At 46.6% G+C, this 17,654-nt stretch overlaps 1 protein-coding gene across 2 annotated transcripts in view; it reads left to right on the top strand.

The window, feature by feature from the left end:
• The window catches only part of LOC126544561 (uncharacterized), a 156,226-nt gene extending 152,643 nt beyond the window's left edge, over positions 1-3,583 (top strand). For both annotated transcript variants that reach the window (XM_050191914.3, XM_050191913.3), the window contains exon 5: positions 165-3,583. In XM_050191914.3, coding sequence (XP_050047871.1) covers positions 165-306 — 142 coding nt within the window. In that variant the 3' untranslated portion in view covers positions 307-3,583. The remainder of the gene's footprint in view (positions 1-164) is intronic.
• Positions 3,584-17,654: the final 14,071 nt, after the last annotated feature.

Raw genomic sequence — 17,654 nt, 5'->3', positions numbered from 1 at the left:
AATACACGTTTCGATGCCATACACTTGCGAGCCTATTTGTAGTTACTTTCGCTGTTCCTGTGGCACTCAGTGGCCGCAGCTTGTGTGGTGACCAAGTGGTGGTTCAGAATTGAAGTGCAGTCTTAAAAATCTTTCCTGACGCTTTTGCCACTTGTTTCTCGCAGGAGGAGCTGCATTCGTCGTGGGGGCAGTTGCGACCACCGCCCGAACGATTGCTGCTACAACTCATCGTGCCGATGCAACCTTTGGGGCACCAATTGCCGGTGCCAGAGGATGGGCCTGTTCCAGAAGTGGGGCAAGAAATGAGGCGCCCCCTAGGGGGCACCGTCGACAGCCTGCGACCAGCGTATAGAAGACGGCGGACGGTTTTGGAACGTGTGAAAGAGAAGAAATGAACAAGGAAGAAGGAAGAAGGAAAAAAAGAAAAGAAAAAGACAGCCACCGCATCTCTGTCTCTGTGGTACATGGTAGTTCCTCAGCCGTAGTTGTTTCGTATCGTTCTTATTCTTTACTACGCGACTAGAAGCAAGCCCCTAGTGTTCTTAGACATAGAGGGCGCCACGGGCTGCGCAAGATGCGCGTCGTTCGCTGGCGTTGAGTGGCTTCGATGTTTGTCAACGCGAGGTGGATAGCTGAGGCAAACGGGTTTGGTTCTGTCGTCGACTATCTAGTATCTCGGTTCAACGCGTGTAGTTTTTCGACGCGCGGAATTTTTCGAATCCATCTGACGTTCGAGCTTCTTGCAGTTCCTGTCCGTCAAGTAGGAAAAGAGCTAGCTACTTCCCGACGTGTCAAAATGACGTTTGTATTACTGTCTATATGCTTGTTCGGGATCCCCCATTTGCGATAGCTTGGTAAGATTCTATGTAGTGAAAGGCTGTGGGGGTTCGCGAGGGTTTGCTTCGTCAGTTTCTGAGCCATTGAACAACAAGCGAATTCGTGCAATCGAGGTGTATCGTAGAGAGCTCATGTGTCAAGGAAATTTTCGGCGCCATGTGACCTAAACAATTAAGGCGCCCGAACTCGCAAGTTCTAGTTTGACACACGAATGCATTTAACGTTTTTACGCGTGATTACGTGTAATTATGGCTGTGCTGTGTGTGCCAGTGTTGTATTTCCCAATGCCTGTCGCTGCACGAAGGTTTGAGGATGTGTAGTGCACATCCGAAGCTTCCCAATGGCATCTAGATGTTATAACTAGCCATGTTTCTTGCCTTTGCTCTTCGAGGAGAGCTACAGCATACGAGTGTAGCAGCTGGATTTGCAAGCATCAACTCGTTCATGCTGACTTTGTGTGATCCCTGTGCGTTCAACGTAATTTCAAAATGCTGAAAGCCAAGCTTAGTAACTTCTCGCCCTGCTTGAGCAGCCCGTTTTGATAGTTGGATGGCTGTGTATTCACTGTAACAGAGGCGGCTACATTGTACTGACCCGGCCTTTTCAGGCTTACCGTGCCCTCAAACATCATTTGCCATCTACCGTGCGTGCACTTTCCGTAACACTCCGCGCTCGCTACTTTCCCTTCAAGACTGTTATGCCGTGCTGTACATGCATGCCATTGGTGGCTTGAACTACCAGCCGCGTAGCGTTAAAGAACGGAACGGTGCGCAAGATAGATGGCACTAACTGTCGGGGACAACTTGAGCGACAAGAACTTTCCAACTAAATTACATTCTGGGGCTCTGCATGCCAAAAAATACCATTTGGTTATAAGGCACACCGTAGTGAGGGACGCCGGATTAATTTGGCCACCTGGGGTTCTTTAACGCGCATCCAATACATCGTACAAGCTTGCCTACTGTTCTTAGAGTGTAGTCGTATTGTAATCCGCTTACAATGTGAACGGCCTTTACAAAGGAACGTTCAATCCGCATTGAAAGTAGGTCGTCTATTAAAAAAAGAGGGTGGGAGGGGTCATCAGCATCGCTTGTACCAGGACGTTATGACGTCACAACCTACTCATGATTGAAAGCCGCTGATTGTGAAAAGTATCCTTCCCACATTATGTAGGCGGCGGAGCACTGGAACAATCTTCGAGGGCAAGAGCTAGGCCTAACAGCACCATCGGTTTGTCACAAAGTGTCCGAGCTACTCCCGAAACAAAAAAACACTTGACGGCCCCTTTGACCTAGATGTCCTGCTGGTATTATCATAGCGAATAGATGTGAAACAAATCTCATAACACGCAAGAAACTAGTGCGTTCCTAACTTAATCACCAGAAAGCAGAAACATGCATAACGCAGGCTCAAGGTTATGAACCTCGCTTCTTTGTGCCTGCGGTCCTCAGAAACGTCAATTACGTAAGCAACTACCTTACTAAACTCGTTAGCTCCGAAGGTCACCGGTGGCTCCCCAAAACGTCGAGTTAAATGGATTAGGCCCAAAAATTCGGAAACGGTGGGAGCCAATGATTGAATCCGGAGGGCACATGGCAGAGCACGAGGGCTGCAAAACATATACGGACGACACTTCGATTGAAGCACGCTGACTTCAAGCAGGCCACGCTAGCTTGGTCAAATCAAGCCAGCCGCGCATACTGTCTTATCGCAAGCCAGAGAAACAAAAAAAATGTTTTCATTCCACGCCACAAAAAAAAAGAAAAAGTTGATGTGTTGTTATGAATGTACATATTTGTAAGAAAGTCTCCAATTCTTCGTATGTAAATTGCATTTTCGATCACTGTTTGCCTTGTGTGTGTACGTAAAATAGATATGCTAGTTGGTGATTTTTCTGCATTAGCCCCACCTTTTTATTTCCTTCGGTTCATTTATTCCGCCAGCCTCCCGTAGAGCGTAGGTCCGCCTCATTAAATAATTATGTAGAGGCCTCGCCAACCGTTTGTTTATTGTAGGCTGCGTTGTTTCGGGCTAATGAGCTCGTCCATTGGAGGCCCTTTGCTTTTTTAAAAAACGATACAGACAATAGAAAACGTTGCTGTAAGATTCTTTTTTTCTATTTTCCCATACACTTTGTCGGTGTAGCCAATCTGTTTGCGTGAATCGAACTCCTGACTCCCAGTTGATTTTGTAAGCAGTGTGTGTAAAACGAGTAAAATTGTTGTCCAGGGCCTTCTGATTGCATGTTTGGAAGGACAGGCGCGTTGGCTTTCAAGACGAGAGTTTGTTCAGGTCTTCAATGCCTGTGCCGCTACGTAACACCGCCTCGCCGAGAAGGCTAGGCTATCACGAGGCTGTGTGGCTTTTTGTATTCATTGTTACGAGCTGTGACGTCGACTCGCAGAGATGCAGTCGATTGTGTGTTGCTTCTTGCATGCTGGTTTGTTTGCAAAAAAAAACTGAAATGTTTGTCAATATCGTTTGTAATGTGGAAGTAAACTCCGAAGAACAACAAAAAAAACATCCAGAAAAAAAAATGCTTCGAGGTTGTTGGTGTCTTCAGCAAATGGCATCTATAGAGCATCTATAACTGAAAACACGTTGTCCTCGATGTGAGTCTGTATTCTTTATCCCACAGGTCACTAAGTGTTGGGAACTGCAAATCGAACTCAAAGTTATCTGTTTGCTTACCGTTATGCATTGTAGATAATTGTAATAAAACATTCTTCGTGTCTGCAAGCATAAACGTGAAACAGAATGTTCAAGGTGCTCGCCGAACGAGCGCCTACGGCCTTCAGGTGAAGTCCAACCGCTGCCCCCTGGCTCCTGGTTACACCACTGGCGGAATAACAACGAGATTCTGACGGCACCGGTCAGCCGGTGTCTGTCAGTTAAGCGGTACTCACATGGGGCAGCCTTCGACACGTAGGGGAGAATGGCGCCGTGAGCCGTCACCCTGCTTCCTGCTGCTCCGCTGCTCACAAGGACTGTGCGGCATGGAGGAATTAAATAAACTAGCAAGGAGCAATGCATAAACGCAGCCAGTCTTCGCGAGTCAGCTATCCGCGAAGCCATTCCTTTCGCTTTTTTTTTTTCCTTCGTGGTGTCGGCCCAACACGTGACCTTTGGGACTCAGCGTGTTGGTCGAGAATTTTCGGCTCCTGGTATTTTTAAAACAATGCCCACTTGGTCGGCCAGCTTACCGCAGCACGTCATGCAGAGCGGGAGCGCTAAAACGATCACGTGTTGGGCCGACTCCTTTGTTCGGCTTCAATGATCATATTTCGCGATGATCCCTCCTCGTTCTTTCGTCCCTCCATATTGTGTGAGGTGCGGCGCCTGAGGGTTGTCAACGGTGGCAGCAGACGGTCTTAGCGGCCTACATTCACGACAGCGAGTGTAACCCCTAGGGCACGTATGTATGCTGTGGTACAGTGAGCTGGTGAACACTGCTTTAGTGCAGTGTAGCTGTGCTCAAAATCACCGAGCACCCAACAAGGAGCCGGTGATTTTAATGTCATCCCTATACTGCCGCCGCGCGCGGTGTAATGGGCTCTCGCTAAGATCCCTGCTGACGCCCTCCCCAAGACGGAATGTTTTGTGCCAGCGCAGCTAAACGTCTCGCATCATCCGGCGATGTCTACGTCAGTCCACTTGACCCCGAAAAGACGTGACGAAATGGCAGGCACATGATCAGCACTACCCACTGCGAAGCGAGCGATTGTCCACCGTGTGGATACCGCTTTAGGATCCCGTGTTGAAGCCACTTTCTCGAGGATTTGCCACCAAATTGCGAAGTGGCCTTCGCAGCGCTCTTTGCATGTACGAAAAGAAGCAGCAAAGCAAAAAGAGGGAAAATGTCCCTGTTTATGCTGCGCCGAAGTGCTTCTTGCAGATTATAGTTTTGCACTTCGTACTAACTACAGTCTGGAACCACTCCACTTCAAGCACTTCGGTACTAAATGCATTAACTTCAATCGGAACATCGTACAATTTCGAGTGAAGCGAAACTTCGAATAAAGCAACTTTGTTCTAACGCGAGTTGTGGTTCCTCGTATTTGGGTCACTTGATGCGGCAGACAACCCGTCGAAGCTCGCTGTGTGAATTCGGTGGTTTCTTCATAACACACTGCAGTCCTTTTACCGATAGGCGATAAAGTGGACCCGATGAGATAGAGCAAGCATTCCTAGCTGCACTGCCCCTTTTTGCGGGAACTCCACTCTTCGGTTTTCGCGTCTTGCTTTGACTTACGAAGAGCTTTCTCACAGCGAGAGCGGCCATATGTTGTTGCAAAAATGTAATTAAATGATGCACTACTTGATGCATTACGTTAGCGATCCTGCTTACAGTTCATTAAAACGCTATAAACGTGACTGAAGGTACAACGCAGTCGTTTGGCAGCAAGATGTCTCATAATATATTTTCTTTCTTGTATGTATATTTCAGGGCTCGAATAGGTAGGCACCGTGGTTCACGCAGGCAGATATATGTTGACTGCACACCGTTATCAAGACGTCATCTGGCCAAATTTTTAATAAAATATTGAACTGTTGGTGTGGAGTTTTTAAAGTGTGTTTGCAGCCGCAGACATCAATAGAAGTTCCAATACGACAAGTTGCATCCCATGATGCGACCATCCAAACTGTAAGACAAAGATTAAACGAGAGCCTCCAGTAAATGTTGTTACGATGCTTGTAACGAAAGTAACCTTCTTCGTAACGCTTCTTCGTAGCATACTGCAAGCAATGTAAGAAACATTAGGCCAATTACCTGCTCAGATCCAAATATTTGCATTATGAGAAAACTAAGATTCATCTATCAGGAAAAATAAATTTTACGTATTTTTTTAACATCCAGTGAAATGGAGGTGTCCTTCTTTTGCGAAATATGTTCTGACCTAGTACAATTCGGTGAATATTTGCCTAAGTTAACTTTTTTCTCGCAATGTTTGGCACTATTTGAGTTGCCATTGGTTTGTATTCCTAGTGCCTTCAATATTGTGTAACACGGTAATCTTTTTATAGCACTGATCCTGTTGGAAATTTGTACTTTTTATACCTTTACTGTTTAATACGCCCCCCTTACTTTATGCCCTGCCATAGGGCCTGTAAGGTTCTTTTGAATAAATAAATAAATATATCTGAAATTCCCATGAAGACCCGTATCAAGAAGGGGGCCTACAGAGGGAGCATGGTAAACCATTTTCAAGCAAGGATAAGGTGCCTCAGAAAGGCTGGCCTAAGTTACATAGTTATAAAAAATTGCAACGTTTTGACTGCCCGTTACCCTTTCTTTCCTTTTCTTTTCCTTGCTGGTAGTATACATTAAACTACAACGGCTTATAACGGGCCTAAGTGGCAGGTACAGAGTTATCAATTTTGTTGTCCCTCTTCACACATTTATGATTGTAAACTTGAAATTTGAGTCGCCATGCGCTTCTTAAGCAATCTCACGTAGTCATGCCAGAAGACTTGCATATTACAATATTTGCCTTCCATTTTTATTCATCTATTTTCGCTGACATACAAAGTAGAAAAAGTTGGTAGAAAGACGGTACACCATAACCGGGTGTTTCCTGAATTATACTCTGATTCAAAACGTAAATTTTGGGATCATAAAGGAGCCACCCTAGAGCATATGCCCTCCGATTCTAAATAGTTCAAAGGAGAATCGCTCCTCGCCCCCCCCCCCCCCCCCCCGGATGAACTAGTGGCACGGTGGAGAGCTGCGCTGACTCGCTCACATCTCCATGACCAACTTTGGGTCGTCCAGCAAGCCCGGGAAGCTACCGATAGACCCTGGCTTCCTCTATGCTGCCGCCGGCACGGCCTAGACCCAGGCCACCAATTTGCAGGATATTCAATAAAGTAGTCACACACACACTCACAAACACAGATTGGTAGCTGTTTGAGTGTACCTCTTCTAAGAGACCTTTTTTCATAGTCTGTCGCGTTTCCATTGTACCAAATAACGGGTAACGCTCCGGGATATACGCATTACGTTTTGGACGTGTCCCGGCCTGCCAGAAGCCGTACGCGTTGTCGTGACAGCGAACTCTGGCACGTGCGGAGAATTTGGACGGGGCTTCGCCGTGCGAGTTGCGACCGTACGAGCGACGGGTGAAAAGGTTAGCGGGGCTAGCGGACAGGGTTAAATAAAGAAACAACGTCACGCAACACGAAGGGAGTCGTATGCGCACCGCTGACAGCAACCGCGATATCGATCTCGCTGCGGAGCCGAAAAGGTTGCTAGGACTGCAGCGAACGGGCTTCACGGAATGTACATGAAACACCCCCACTACTCCACCTCCTCTTTCTGTCCTCTTCGCGGGAAGGAAACCCCGTATATGGCCGTCGTTGCCACTCGATACACAAGGGATAAAAAATAGGGAAGACAGAATGCAAACGCAAACACCGGGAAAAGGCCTAGAGTCTGCACTGTGTCGTATGTGCGCTCTAAGGTGGGTTCCACCTTAAGTAAAAGGAGGATGCCTGCAAAAAAAAAATCACAGTTTCGCTATTAGGGCGAAGCAATGAATGCGATAGCAACATGTTAGAATATTACACGAAGTGTAAAAATTGTAGGTGTGGTTGCAGCATGAATTGTAGCAAACTAAAGCTAAGTGCGAAATCCTAGGACACCTAGGCACATTTCATGAGTTGTAAATGCGAAAGCGTTAATGTCCAATTGAATGCCGCTGAGCCACGGGTTGCCCCAGCCAGCAGGCAGCAGCAACCTGTGGTACTAACGCCGCATGCCACGGAGATCCTGCGCGATGAGAGACCAAGTAAGCAGCAGCGGCCACCAAGGCCGGCAGGCGCGCGCAGCAGCGAAGCCCAATAGGTGTGTGCGTGAGAGAGAGAGAGAGAGAGATACGGACCGCACACCGGCGTCCCAGAACAAGAGCGAGAGTGACGTGGCGTCGTGGCGATGCCCTCTCCCCTCACGCAACACCTGGCGCGCTAGTGCCGCAGCAGGCGTTCCCTTTCGCCCGCTCGGCTCCGTCAAGGTGCGTTCATGACGTGGCGTCGCAGGCGATGAGAATTTAGGTGCTGTTTCTGTGCTACAGATTCCGCCGGCTTTATCGCGTCATTGGCCATTTGATGCTTTCGGATCAAAACGAGCAGTTGTGCTAGGGGTCATCTGTTTGAATCCTGCCATCAGACAATTTCATTTATGTTTATTAATTAAGGCCAACGTGTTTCTTTGTGACTTTACCGCCCCTTTTCTGCATCGAGTACGCTTCGCACTTCTTTCCTGGGCCGATCCCTGATCAATAACATTATAAAATTTTTAGGCTTGAGCTCTGTTATTGTTTCGCCTTCTAATACTGAAGTCTGAGGTGTTTTAAGATAACAGGCATGCGCTGACTGGGTTTTGTTTCATGAAATTTGTTTGTGAACTGCCATTCTGAATAGTGTGACGAATAATTTTGTCAAAAATGTAAGACTTTGGTATCAGCAACTTTAGTGTTAGACTGGTGTGGTAATATAATCCGCATAAACCGCGTGTCATATAGCATGGCATGGCACATGACGTACATATACCTAAATATATATGGAACTTCACGACGACACCAACGGCACAAGTTCTCTTGCAGTGTCCATATAACTTCTGTCGCAGTAATGTTAGACTTACTCTGCTGAACCTACGTGGAACGAATGTCTTTGAGCGTCCATCCTTCCTCCTGTCAAGCACTTTGCCACTCTTACCTGTATCACTCCTAACATTGTGCCACATTAGTTTCACTGAGTGAAACATATTAATCCCGTCTCACATAGCTTCCACCAGCTAAGTGGAAGAAGAGTGCGAGAATGTTTCACTTACATTGCGGAATTTTGTGAAACGAGGCTGAGAATACAAATGCAACCCACTGCGGCGAGCCACGAGTTAAGAGTGCGCGCTTTCCTATGCGCACTGCAATGTGACGCATGCCGTGAGTCTTGCTGTTGCCAGGCGTCGTCCTGTGCTCTCATGTCGCACACCTTTATACATGCTAGGGCCGGTCGCCAACTGCGCTTTTCGAAAAGGCCACGGTGCCGTATATGTCGAAAGCACGGCCCACAAAGATAAAGAAAGCGAGGCTGGCGTGAGCACAGCGGTCAGCTGTTTTACGCTGGTGCTTCCATCCCTGCTATAGCCCATTACGCAACTACGCACAGCGAATGGCTTCTTGCTCGATTTGCCTTCGATTAATGAGTCTGGCTTCTTTCTCCTTTTTTTTTTATTCTTCACCCTGTAGCTGATGTTTATTGCATGCGGTTTACGGAGAAGTAGTCTTACATGACGTGCCACTTCAATGAAGCACGTAATCGTCTTTCAGCTTTTTGAGTCCTTTATTAACGCGAGGCTGCGGTATTTCTTATCGCGGAAGTTATTTGTTGGGTCTCTCGGTATCCCTGTGCAATAGGTAAAAGAACTGCGTTACCCTGCATTATCTGAGAACAGTAATTTGCACAAGGCCAACGGATACAGGTGCGATCAAGGGGCATGTTTCGATTGCACGGTACGTCACATTGACTTGAAACGTGGAAAAGGATCCTTGCTGTCGACGCTTCTGTAACAAGCTACTACTATTCTTGTATTTATTAAACATTCAGCCCAGGTTCACATTTGACGAAATGTTTGCTATTCCAACGTGTTTTGGCTTCAGCTGGCTTTCTCGCCCCGGAGAGGTCCTTTATCACGGCTTAAGATTCGACATAGCAATTTTGGCACTTGTAGCTTTAAAGCCACAGAAATTATAACTACTATCCTATTAGAAATGCTTCAACCTTAGTTAACCTATGCTAACCTAACACTGTGGCACCGATATTCATTCTCGACACCCCTGTCTGTCGATAATTAACAAGTGACAAAACGCACCCTGCAAACGAAAGCTTCTTTCTTCTGCAGTTCCCGAGCCATGAGTATATAATTGGAGCATCGTTGATTACAGACAGAGATCACTCTATTGCGTTCACTATCTACTTCGTTATTTCATAAAAACAATCAAAACGCCATCCTTAATGAGACGTTTGGTCACTGATTTAGCCAAAATGTATGTGTTCTGCTAGCTTTCGCGAGCGACAATGAAATCAATATGCAAATGTAGGTGCTTATATTTATCAAACCTGTATTGGCCATGGCCAAGCGATATTGCTTGCGAATTTCTTCAAATCTACGTGCGGTAAGTTTCGTACAGACCAATTCTAAATAAATGAAAGCCAGAGAAGAAGTTTTGTTCGATAAGTCCGTGAAAAAAATGGCATCGCTCCACGCAAAGTACAGATCCACAAAGCAAACTCGAGAGAATATCTACAGTTCTTCACTTCCTGTCTGTGCTACGGTTAGCGCTCCCGCAATCATCTCTCGTGCTATTCCCTACGGGTGCACATTAAAGGGGACACAAGCACTATATACACCCTTCAATGATGACGCTATGGTCTACTCTGTTTCGATACGAGATTCATCTTGTCCTCTAATGATCACATGTGCAGTAGCACAACTTAGATGTAGTAAAGAAGTTCCTTGTGAAAAAAAAAACTCTCAGAGGTCTTGGGCAAGTTGACGCTAGAAAGTATAGCGGCCAGTATACGCCAGTTTCTGTTGGTATTGAACAGCAATATGCAGAAAAGGCAAACATTAGAAAGAAGACTAAATCACAATTGTGAGGTGGGGTTTCACATATTGTTCATCATCCCCACCACCAGCATAGTTACCACCTTTCCACCTAAGCCCACTGTACTGAAAAGCAACCAGAACCAGTTTCTATTGGGCTTTATAACTGGCATGCATCAAACATAAGTAATAAAATAAGGCAAAATCAGCATGTATGTTAGGATTTCACAAATTCATCATCATCACCTCCAACATAATCCTGTGCCTAAGTTAGAATTTGCACACAAAGCCATTGGAACTAGCTTACATTGTGCCTTGGAACAAATGCGCAGGAAACACAAATATTACAAGTAAGGCCACATAGTAATAGTCATCATCAAGACTTTCATAGTCATCATCTGTCTACCAAGCCTACTACACTACAAAGCAACCACTAACAGCCAGTTTCTATTGTATCTTGCAACCAGTATGCAAAAAAAAGCACAAAAGAAGGAACGATGATGTTGATCTATGGGATTTTAGAAGAAAGATGATAGTATCACCATTACAGGAAGTGCTAAACGATCGTTCCCGTAACATGAAAGCCATCCTCGGACTTGACCTCACTCAAATCTTTGATAACATTTCCCATGCAGCTATCCTTGACCAGGTCCCACCTCCACCTGGGAGAGCGAGCCTACAATTACATTCGTGATTTTCTCTCCAATCGCACGGCCACCTTCTCGGCAGGGGATTTACGATCAGACCAGCTTCCCCTTGGCAGCAAAGGCACCCCGCAAGGTTTAGTTATCTCTCCCATGCTCTTTAACTTAGTCATGATTGGCCTTGCCCAGCAACTACAACGAGTCGACAATATCAACCATACCATCTACGCCGACGACATCACCATCTGGTTGTATCGAGGCAGTGATGGTCAAGTGAAGTCAGCCCTCCAAACAGCGATTGACACGGTTGAAGCCTATCTCCAAGGGACCGGACTGCGCTGTTCGCCGGCTAAATCGGAGCTTCTGCTCTACAAGCCCTCCCAAAGACCAATTTGATCGCCAACCCTGTGACGCCATCACCCTACGCCTTCAAGATGGCAGTCCTATACCACACATCCCTAATATCCGGGTCCTCGGTCTCACCATCTCTACCAACGGCTCCAACGCTTTGGCTCTCAACAAGATCTGTGCCCAATCTCAAAACACTCTACGACTTCTTAAAAGCATCTCTAACCGACGAGGGGGACTCAAAGAAGAAAGCCTTCTCCGCCTCGTGCAATCTTTTGTCATATGTGACATTACCTACGTTGCTGCGTACCTCAACTGGTACCGGGCTGAGCAAAACAAGCTCGACGCCCTCATACGAGGGGTCTACGAGCAAGCACTTGGCCTCAGGCATTGCGCCAGCACTGAACTCTTCAACCAACTGGGAGTTCACAACAACCTTTCCGAACTTATTGAAGCCCAACAACGCTCTCAGCTTGAAAGGCTCACCCTTACTGAAACGGGATGCTTTATTCTATCCACGCTTGGCTTCACCTACCATCAGCAACAGGGCCCCAAACAACCGATCCCGACCGACATCCGTAACTAGATCTACATAGACCCTATCCCTAGAAACATGCACCCTGAATATAGCAGGGCCCGGCGCCAAGCTTGGGCCGGAGCTATCATAAAAGCCCTTGCTCACGTACCTGGCGTCACATTTGTTGATGCAGCCCAATATTCCCATGGCACACGATTTGTGGCCGTCACCACACGTGACGGAGTCCTACACCACGCCTCTAGCGTCACTACCCCCCCTGCCGTGACGGCTGAAGTGGCCATCGCCCTGGCCACTCTAGATCCCACCTGTCACACCATCGTGTCTGACTCTCGCTTAGCCGTCACTAACTTCAGCAAAAGCCGTATTTCTTCCCAAGCTCTTCGCATCCTCTGCCAGGCACCACACTCTAAAGACAGCATAATCTCCCTGACATGGATCCCGGCCCATGCGGGCCCTGTCCACCCACACGTCCCCAATCTCAACGAGGTCACCTACTCCATTGCACGAGGCCTAGTCAAACACGCCGGAGCCACTGGAGATGAGTTGAACACCAAGGACAATCTGACAACTTATAACGATCTCGTTAAGGCCTTTCACCTCAGTCGCCGAATCTTCCCCCCGCTTCACCCCCAGTTCAGGCGGGCGCAGGCTAGCACCCTGCGTCTGCTACAAACAAACACGTACCCTTCACCCGCCCGCCTCCACCTTATATTTCCAGACGTCTACACTACCCCCAACTGCCGGTGCGGTGGCATTTACCCGGCTACGCTTCCGCATATGCTGTGGGAGTGCCCGGCACAGTACACACAGACTAACACCACGACTCTGTCGTCGAGGTTGCATGAGGCTCTGCGGAGCTCCGACCTCGACGACCAAACCTGGGCGACCCAGCACGCCCGTGAGGCGGCGGCGAGGCAAGATCTCGACTTCCTCTCACGGGAGGCTTAGGCCCGGCCATCACAAAGTGCTGGTTGTAGAATAAAAGTTTATTCCTCCTCCTCACCATTACAGGGTAAGTGCTCACACGCTAACTGTAGTAATAATGTTCATTATCTGTCCACTAAGCAAACTACATCGAAAAGAAATGAGCGAAAGCCATTTGCAAGTGTTTACTGAACCAACATGCAGGAAAGGCAGAGATTGCAAGGAAGAGATAACCACCATGGTAGGGTGAGCCCTCACATATTCATTATTACGATCTTCACCATAATAATCAGCATCGTTTATCTTACTAAGCTTGCCGCACTGCAAGAGTTTTTGCCATCGATCTCTATACGCTCCTGTCCTATGCTAATTTCACTGAGCCTGTAACGTAGCCCTAATTCTACCGTAGCGTGCGTTCATCTAAGTTGGCGCCAGGTAGCAACTTCGTTTTCTTAATGGTATCAAATTCAAGGAGCCATTTGAGCCTCAAGTGGCGCCGGCTACTCCGTCTCAAAAGAAAGGTAATGCACATACCCGAGTGAAGAAATACGCACAGGCAGGAACAGTTTCATAAACAAGTGAAAACAGAAGCATGAGCCAACATGCACAAACGCGTAAAGCTGTGCGTAAGAGTGGACCAAAGCAACAGCACCTAACTTGACACGTAAGAAGTTTCGATCGATCGTTTAAAAACCTAAACATTTGTTATGAGCCTCGAAAGTTTTAGCACAGGCTGCTCTCATGTGAGTGGTCCCACACGATACGCGCCTGCAACTTGCTCAAATGCAAAACAAACCGGCAAAACAAAAGCTCGCTACCTTTATTGCGCGAACTAGGCATCAAGATCGCAGAGCATAACCTGTCACTGCTAACAGTGGTTCACAACAATTTTGAAACTTACTCCGAAGGTGTGTACCATTCGCACAAGAAAACAATTTTTGATATTTCTTGAAAGAAAGCAATCACAACTAAATTCGTACAACAAGTAGCGATAATAAACTGCAGCAGTTTATTACTTTCAATATTTATTTAATTATTGAATAATTTTTGCACTTTAACAGAAGCAATAAGTGAGAAAGCGTTAAAAAAGCGTTAGGGCACAGCTTAATCAAGAAACCACGATACAGCTGAAACCTTGCTTCACCTTATCTTTGAACAACCGATAAACGTCGCGAAGAAATCGGTGACATATATATGGCCGAGATTTCAAAAAAATCCAATCTGCGAGCTGTTGGCGCACTGAGCTATGTTAGGGAAAAGGGCAAATGAGAAAAATACCGGGGTAAAGTTATATCCTTCCGATGATGATTTCTGCTTCACGGGCGTAATCTTAGAGAGATTGCAGGATTCGAGTTAGCGTTGACTTAAACATAACACAGACAGACGAAGGAGGCCGGCAATTGCTTCTTATGTTGGTTATTTGAAATAATATAAGAAAACCGTATACCTCAAACAATATTGATGTATTTTTGCTCACCATTTTTGACGAAGGCAAACTAGGCCATGTCAGAGTGCTCCATTTTGAGGATTAAGGGGACGCCAGCAATGTCCACTTCAGGCATGCATCGATAACTATGAGTCGGGGAGATAAAGAAAATAGATCACGCTGCATCGACCATCACCTCCTTTTCCTGCCTTCCTGTGTCTCCGTTTGATCTTCTCTCTCTTGACAGCTTATTCAAATGGGATTCGAGAAGAGCTCCGGCTCCAAGCCCGCCTATGCGACTGCAGGCCACGGCTTGCATTATGCATAATAGCTCTTTAAAGACGAGGAAGCCTCTTTATTTTGGAGCGACCGGCTGCTCAGTCACTGCCGACGGTCTCAAGCATGGTAAATTGGGATTTCGCTCACAGCCGATATAGCACAGATAATGACAACAGTTAGAAAATGAAGCAGAAAAAACAAGCAGACGGCTCAAGAAAGCTTCCTGCATCGCACCAGACAAAACGGGCAAAGTATGGTTGGAGAGAAGCGGCCCACTATGCGATTCTGAAGGACCTGTCTCGCACTTGTGCGGCATTCTGAGAAGTTGTGGACCTGAATTCTCAAAACTCCGACTGAATAGGCACATGCAGGGCTTTCTCTCCGGGCATTATTTTCATCCCTCAACCACCTTCGCCCTACTTAGCGCAGCAAATCTGACGTGCATCTGAGAGACCTACCTGCCTTTCTTTTCCCTCTTCTCTCTCACTGTCCATCCGGCTGTAATGGCTTGTATTAGTTAACAAGTGTAGTTAACAAAACACGTACAGTTAAAACAAATATGGAGATATCACAAGCATTCAACTACAACTATTGGTAGACCTCCCCGCTTTTCCTCTCCTTGCCTACTCTCTCTCTCTCTCCCTTCCTGAATATCAATATGGCTAATTACTCTGCGCTTTCGTCTTTATATTTTCTTCAAATATATCGCGTAATCATTCGAGAATGACGTCACCGGAAGGTTTCCGCCGCAGGGTCAGCTCTATTCGAGGTCGTCGCGGTTCCGAAATACGAGCCGCAGGGACAATTTTGCTTCCGAGCAAGGATCAGCGGAAATGAAGACCCCACACGGTGCCGAAAAACGGGCGCGCGATCAACGTCAACTCCTAACGAGTTTCTTTTACGCTGACCGAATTCATACGTCTCCCTCAAGATTGCGGACCTTTTTCACTAAGGCCAGGCTGTCAGTCTGGCAGAACAGTTTAACTTATAGTGGTGCTCACTTTGCCAATACCGCCCAGGCTTCGGCATGGCTGTTGCGACTGAATGATGTCTGTTGTTGGGTAGCCTCGTATCTCGACGGGTTTATTTGTGGATCTGCTATACGGGCTGATAATTTTTAAGATTTTCGAATTTTTAAAAATCGCATGTTGTAGACAACTAAACTCAGTGAGCTGGGTAATTCGGAGAGGCGGACATTACTTGCACTAGAAATTGAAATACGCATTCAACTAATTAAGAATATAACTAATTACCTTTTAATTGATTAACTTACGGCACGAATTTCAATTTACGAATCCTAGCCGGTAAGTCCGCAAGGCCACTTCAAAAGAATTTCCACAATGATACCAGTTCGGAGATATGCGCCATCAAACGCGCCGTAAAAATGTTCGGTTGTTCCACTTGCATTTTTAACAAAATGCTCTTTTAACAAAAGAACGAAAGTAACTGGATCGCCCTTGTATTTTGTCCCAGACTTTGGGAACTAACATTTCGAAACTCCTGGTTGTCCTGGTTATTCAAGCGAATACGACTTGCAAACTCAGCGGCTACAATTCGTAAATTGCAATACGTGCCGTAGAGTGAATAATTAAGAATTTTTTTATTGAATCTTTGGTAATGAGTTCAATGTGCGTTTCGATTTGTCATGCTAGTAATGTTTGCCTCGTGAAATGAACCAGCTCAATCACAAGAATTATCGTATCTGCTACAGGTGATTTTTAAATATTCTGGAAAATTTAGAAATTATGAGCCTTCCGAAGATCATATGTGCGGCGCTCGCGAGTACCAGCAAACGGGCTGCAAGCTGCCTCAGGTGCAGATTCCGTCGGCGAGGAGGAGGAAAATTGTTCAGATGTCCTTGTCGGGGATTCAAACATGCGTAAAGTAGAACCGGTAATAATAGAGAGGGTAAGTGCAGGTGAGCAAGTCCAAGTTAGAACTTGTAATAGTAGAGAAGGTATGTGCAGGTTAGCAAGTCCAGGTTAGAACCGGTAATAATAGAGAGGGTAAGTGCAGGTTAGCAAGTCCAGGTTAGAACCGGTAATAGTAGAGAGGGTAAGTGCAGGTGAGCAAGTCCAGGTTAGAACGGGTAATAGTAGAGAGGGTAAGTGCAGGTGAGCAAGTCCAGGTTAGAACCGGTAATAGTAAAGAGGGCAAGTGCAGGTTGGCAAGTCCAGGTAAGAACCGGTAATAACAGAGAGGGTAAGTGCAGGTGAGCAAGTCCAGGTTAGCGTACCTCGGGGGAACCGGTAAGGGAAGTGATGGGGAATGGAAAGTAACACACGTGGGACATAATGAAGGAGAGGCCTCTAGATGTTATAACGGGCTGAGTGATTGAGGTACTGCAGGGACGGAAGGCAGGGATCGCTAAGCACATAGCCAAAGGGGTTGCCGATATGTGGAGCGTTTCAAAAGAAGCGCAAATAGCAGCGTGCACGATGCCAGAGGTTCCAAGGCAGGGGGCGGAATTGAAGGGGCAGTGCTTGCAGTAAACACCGAGATTTGGACACTAGCTAAGGCAATAAATTTTACAGTCATTGACATCAACCGAGTTGTTGACCGAACAGGCCACAAAGTCGCTTTTGCGTGTGACGGGATACATTTAGGCGAGAGTGTAGCAACACCGATTGGACGTCGATTTGTGGAACGGACTAAGTATCCAATGCAGCGACACACCAGCAAGCAGCAGCATTAAGCAAACTGACTGAAGCAAAGGCACAAATAAGATAAGTATCCAGATGGTAAAACTTGCTACATAAACATGCAGGATGGTCGCAAGCATGATAAATGACTGGAAATTCACATGCAGCTGAACGACGAAGCTATTAGCGTGCGCGTCTTGACCGAAACGTATGTATGAGATTTGGAGCAGCCGCCTGATATCGAAAATTATGTGTGGGAGGGGTGCAACAAAATGACTGAATCAAGGAAAGGCGGAGGCGTAGCGTGCTAATTAGGCAAATTAGGAAGTTGCAGAGGGTAAAAGAGAGATGCAAGGAGCATTTATGGAATAGCGGCACAGAGGAAGGAAAAAAATACGTGGCTGGCAGTAGCTTA

Source organism: Dermacentor andersoni, chromosome 10 (assembly GCF_023375885.2).
Source record: "Dermacentor andersoni chromosome 10, qqDerAnde1_hic_scaffold, whole genome shotgun sequence".
NCBI classification, from domain to species: Eukaryota; Metazoa; Arthropoda; class Arachnida; order Ixodida; family Ixodidae; genus Dermacentor; species Dermacentor andersoni.
The sequence above is the reverse complement of the archived record's forward strand: the minus strand, read 5'-3'. Positions and strand labels throughout refer to the sequence as shown.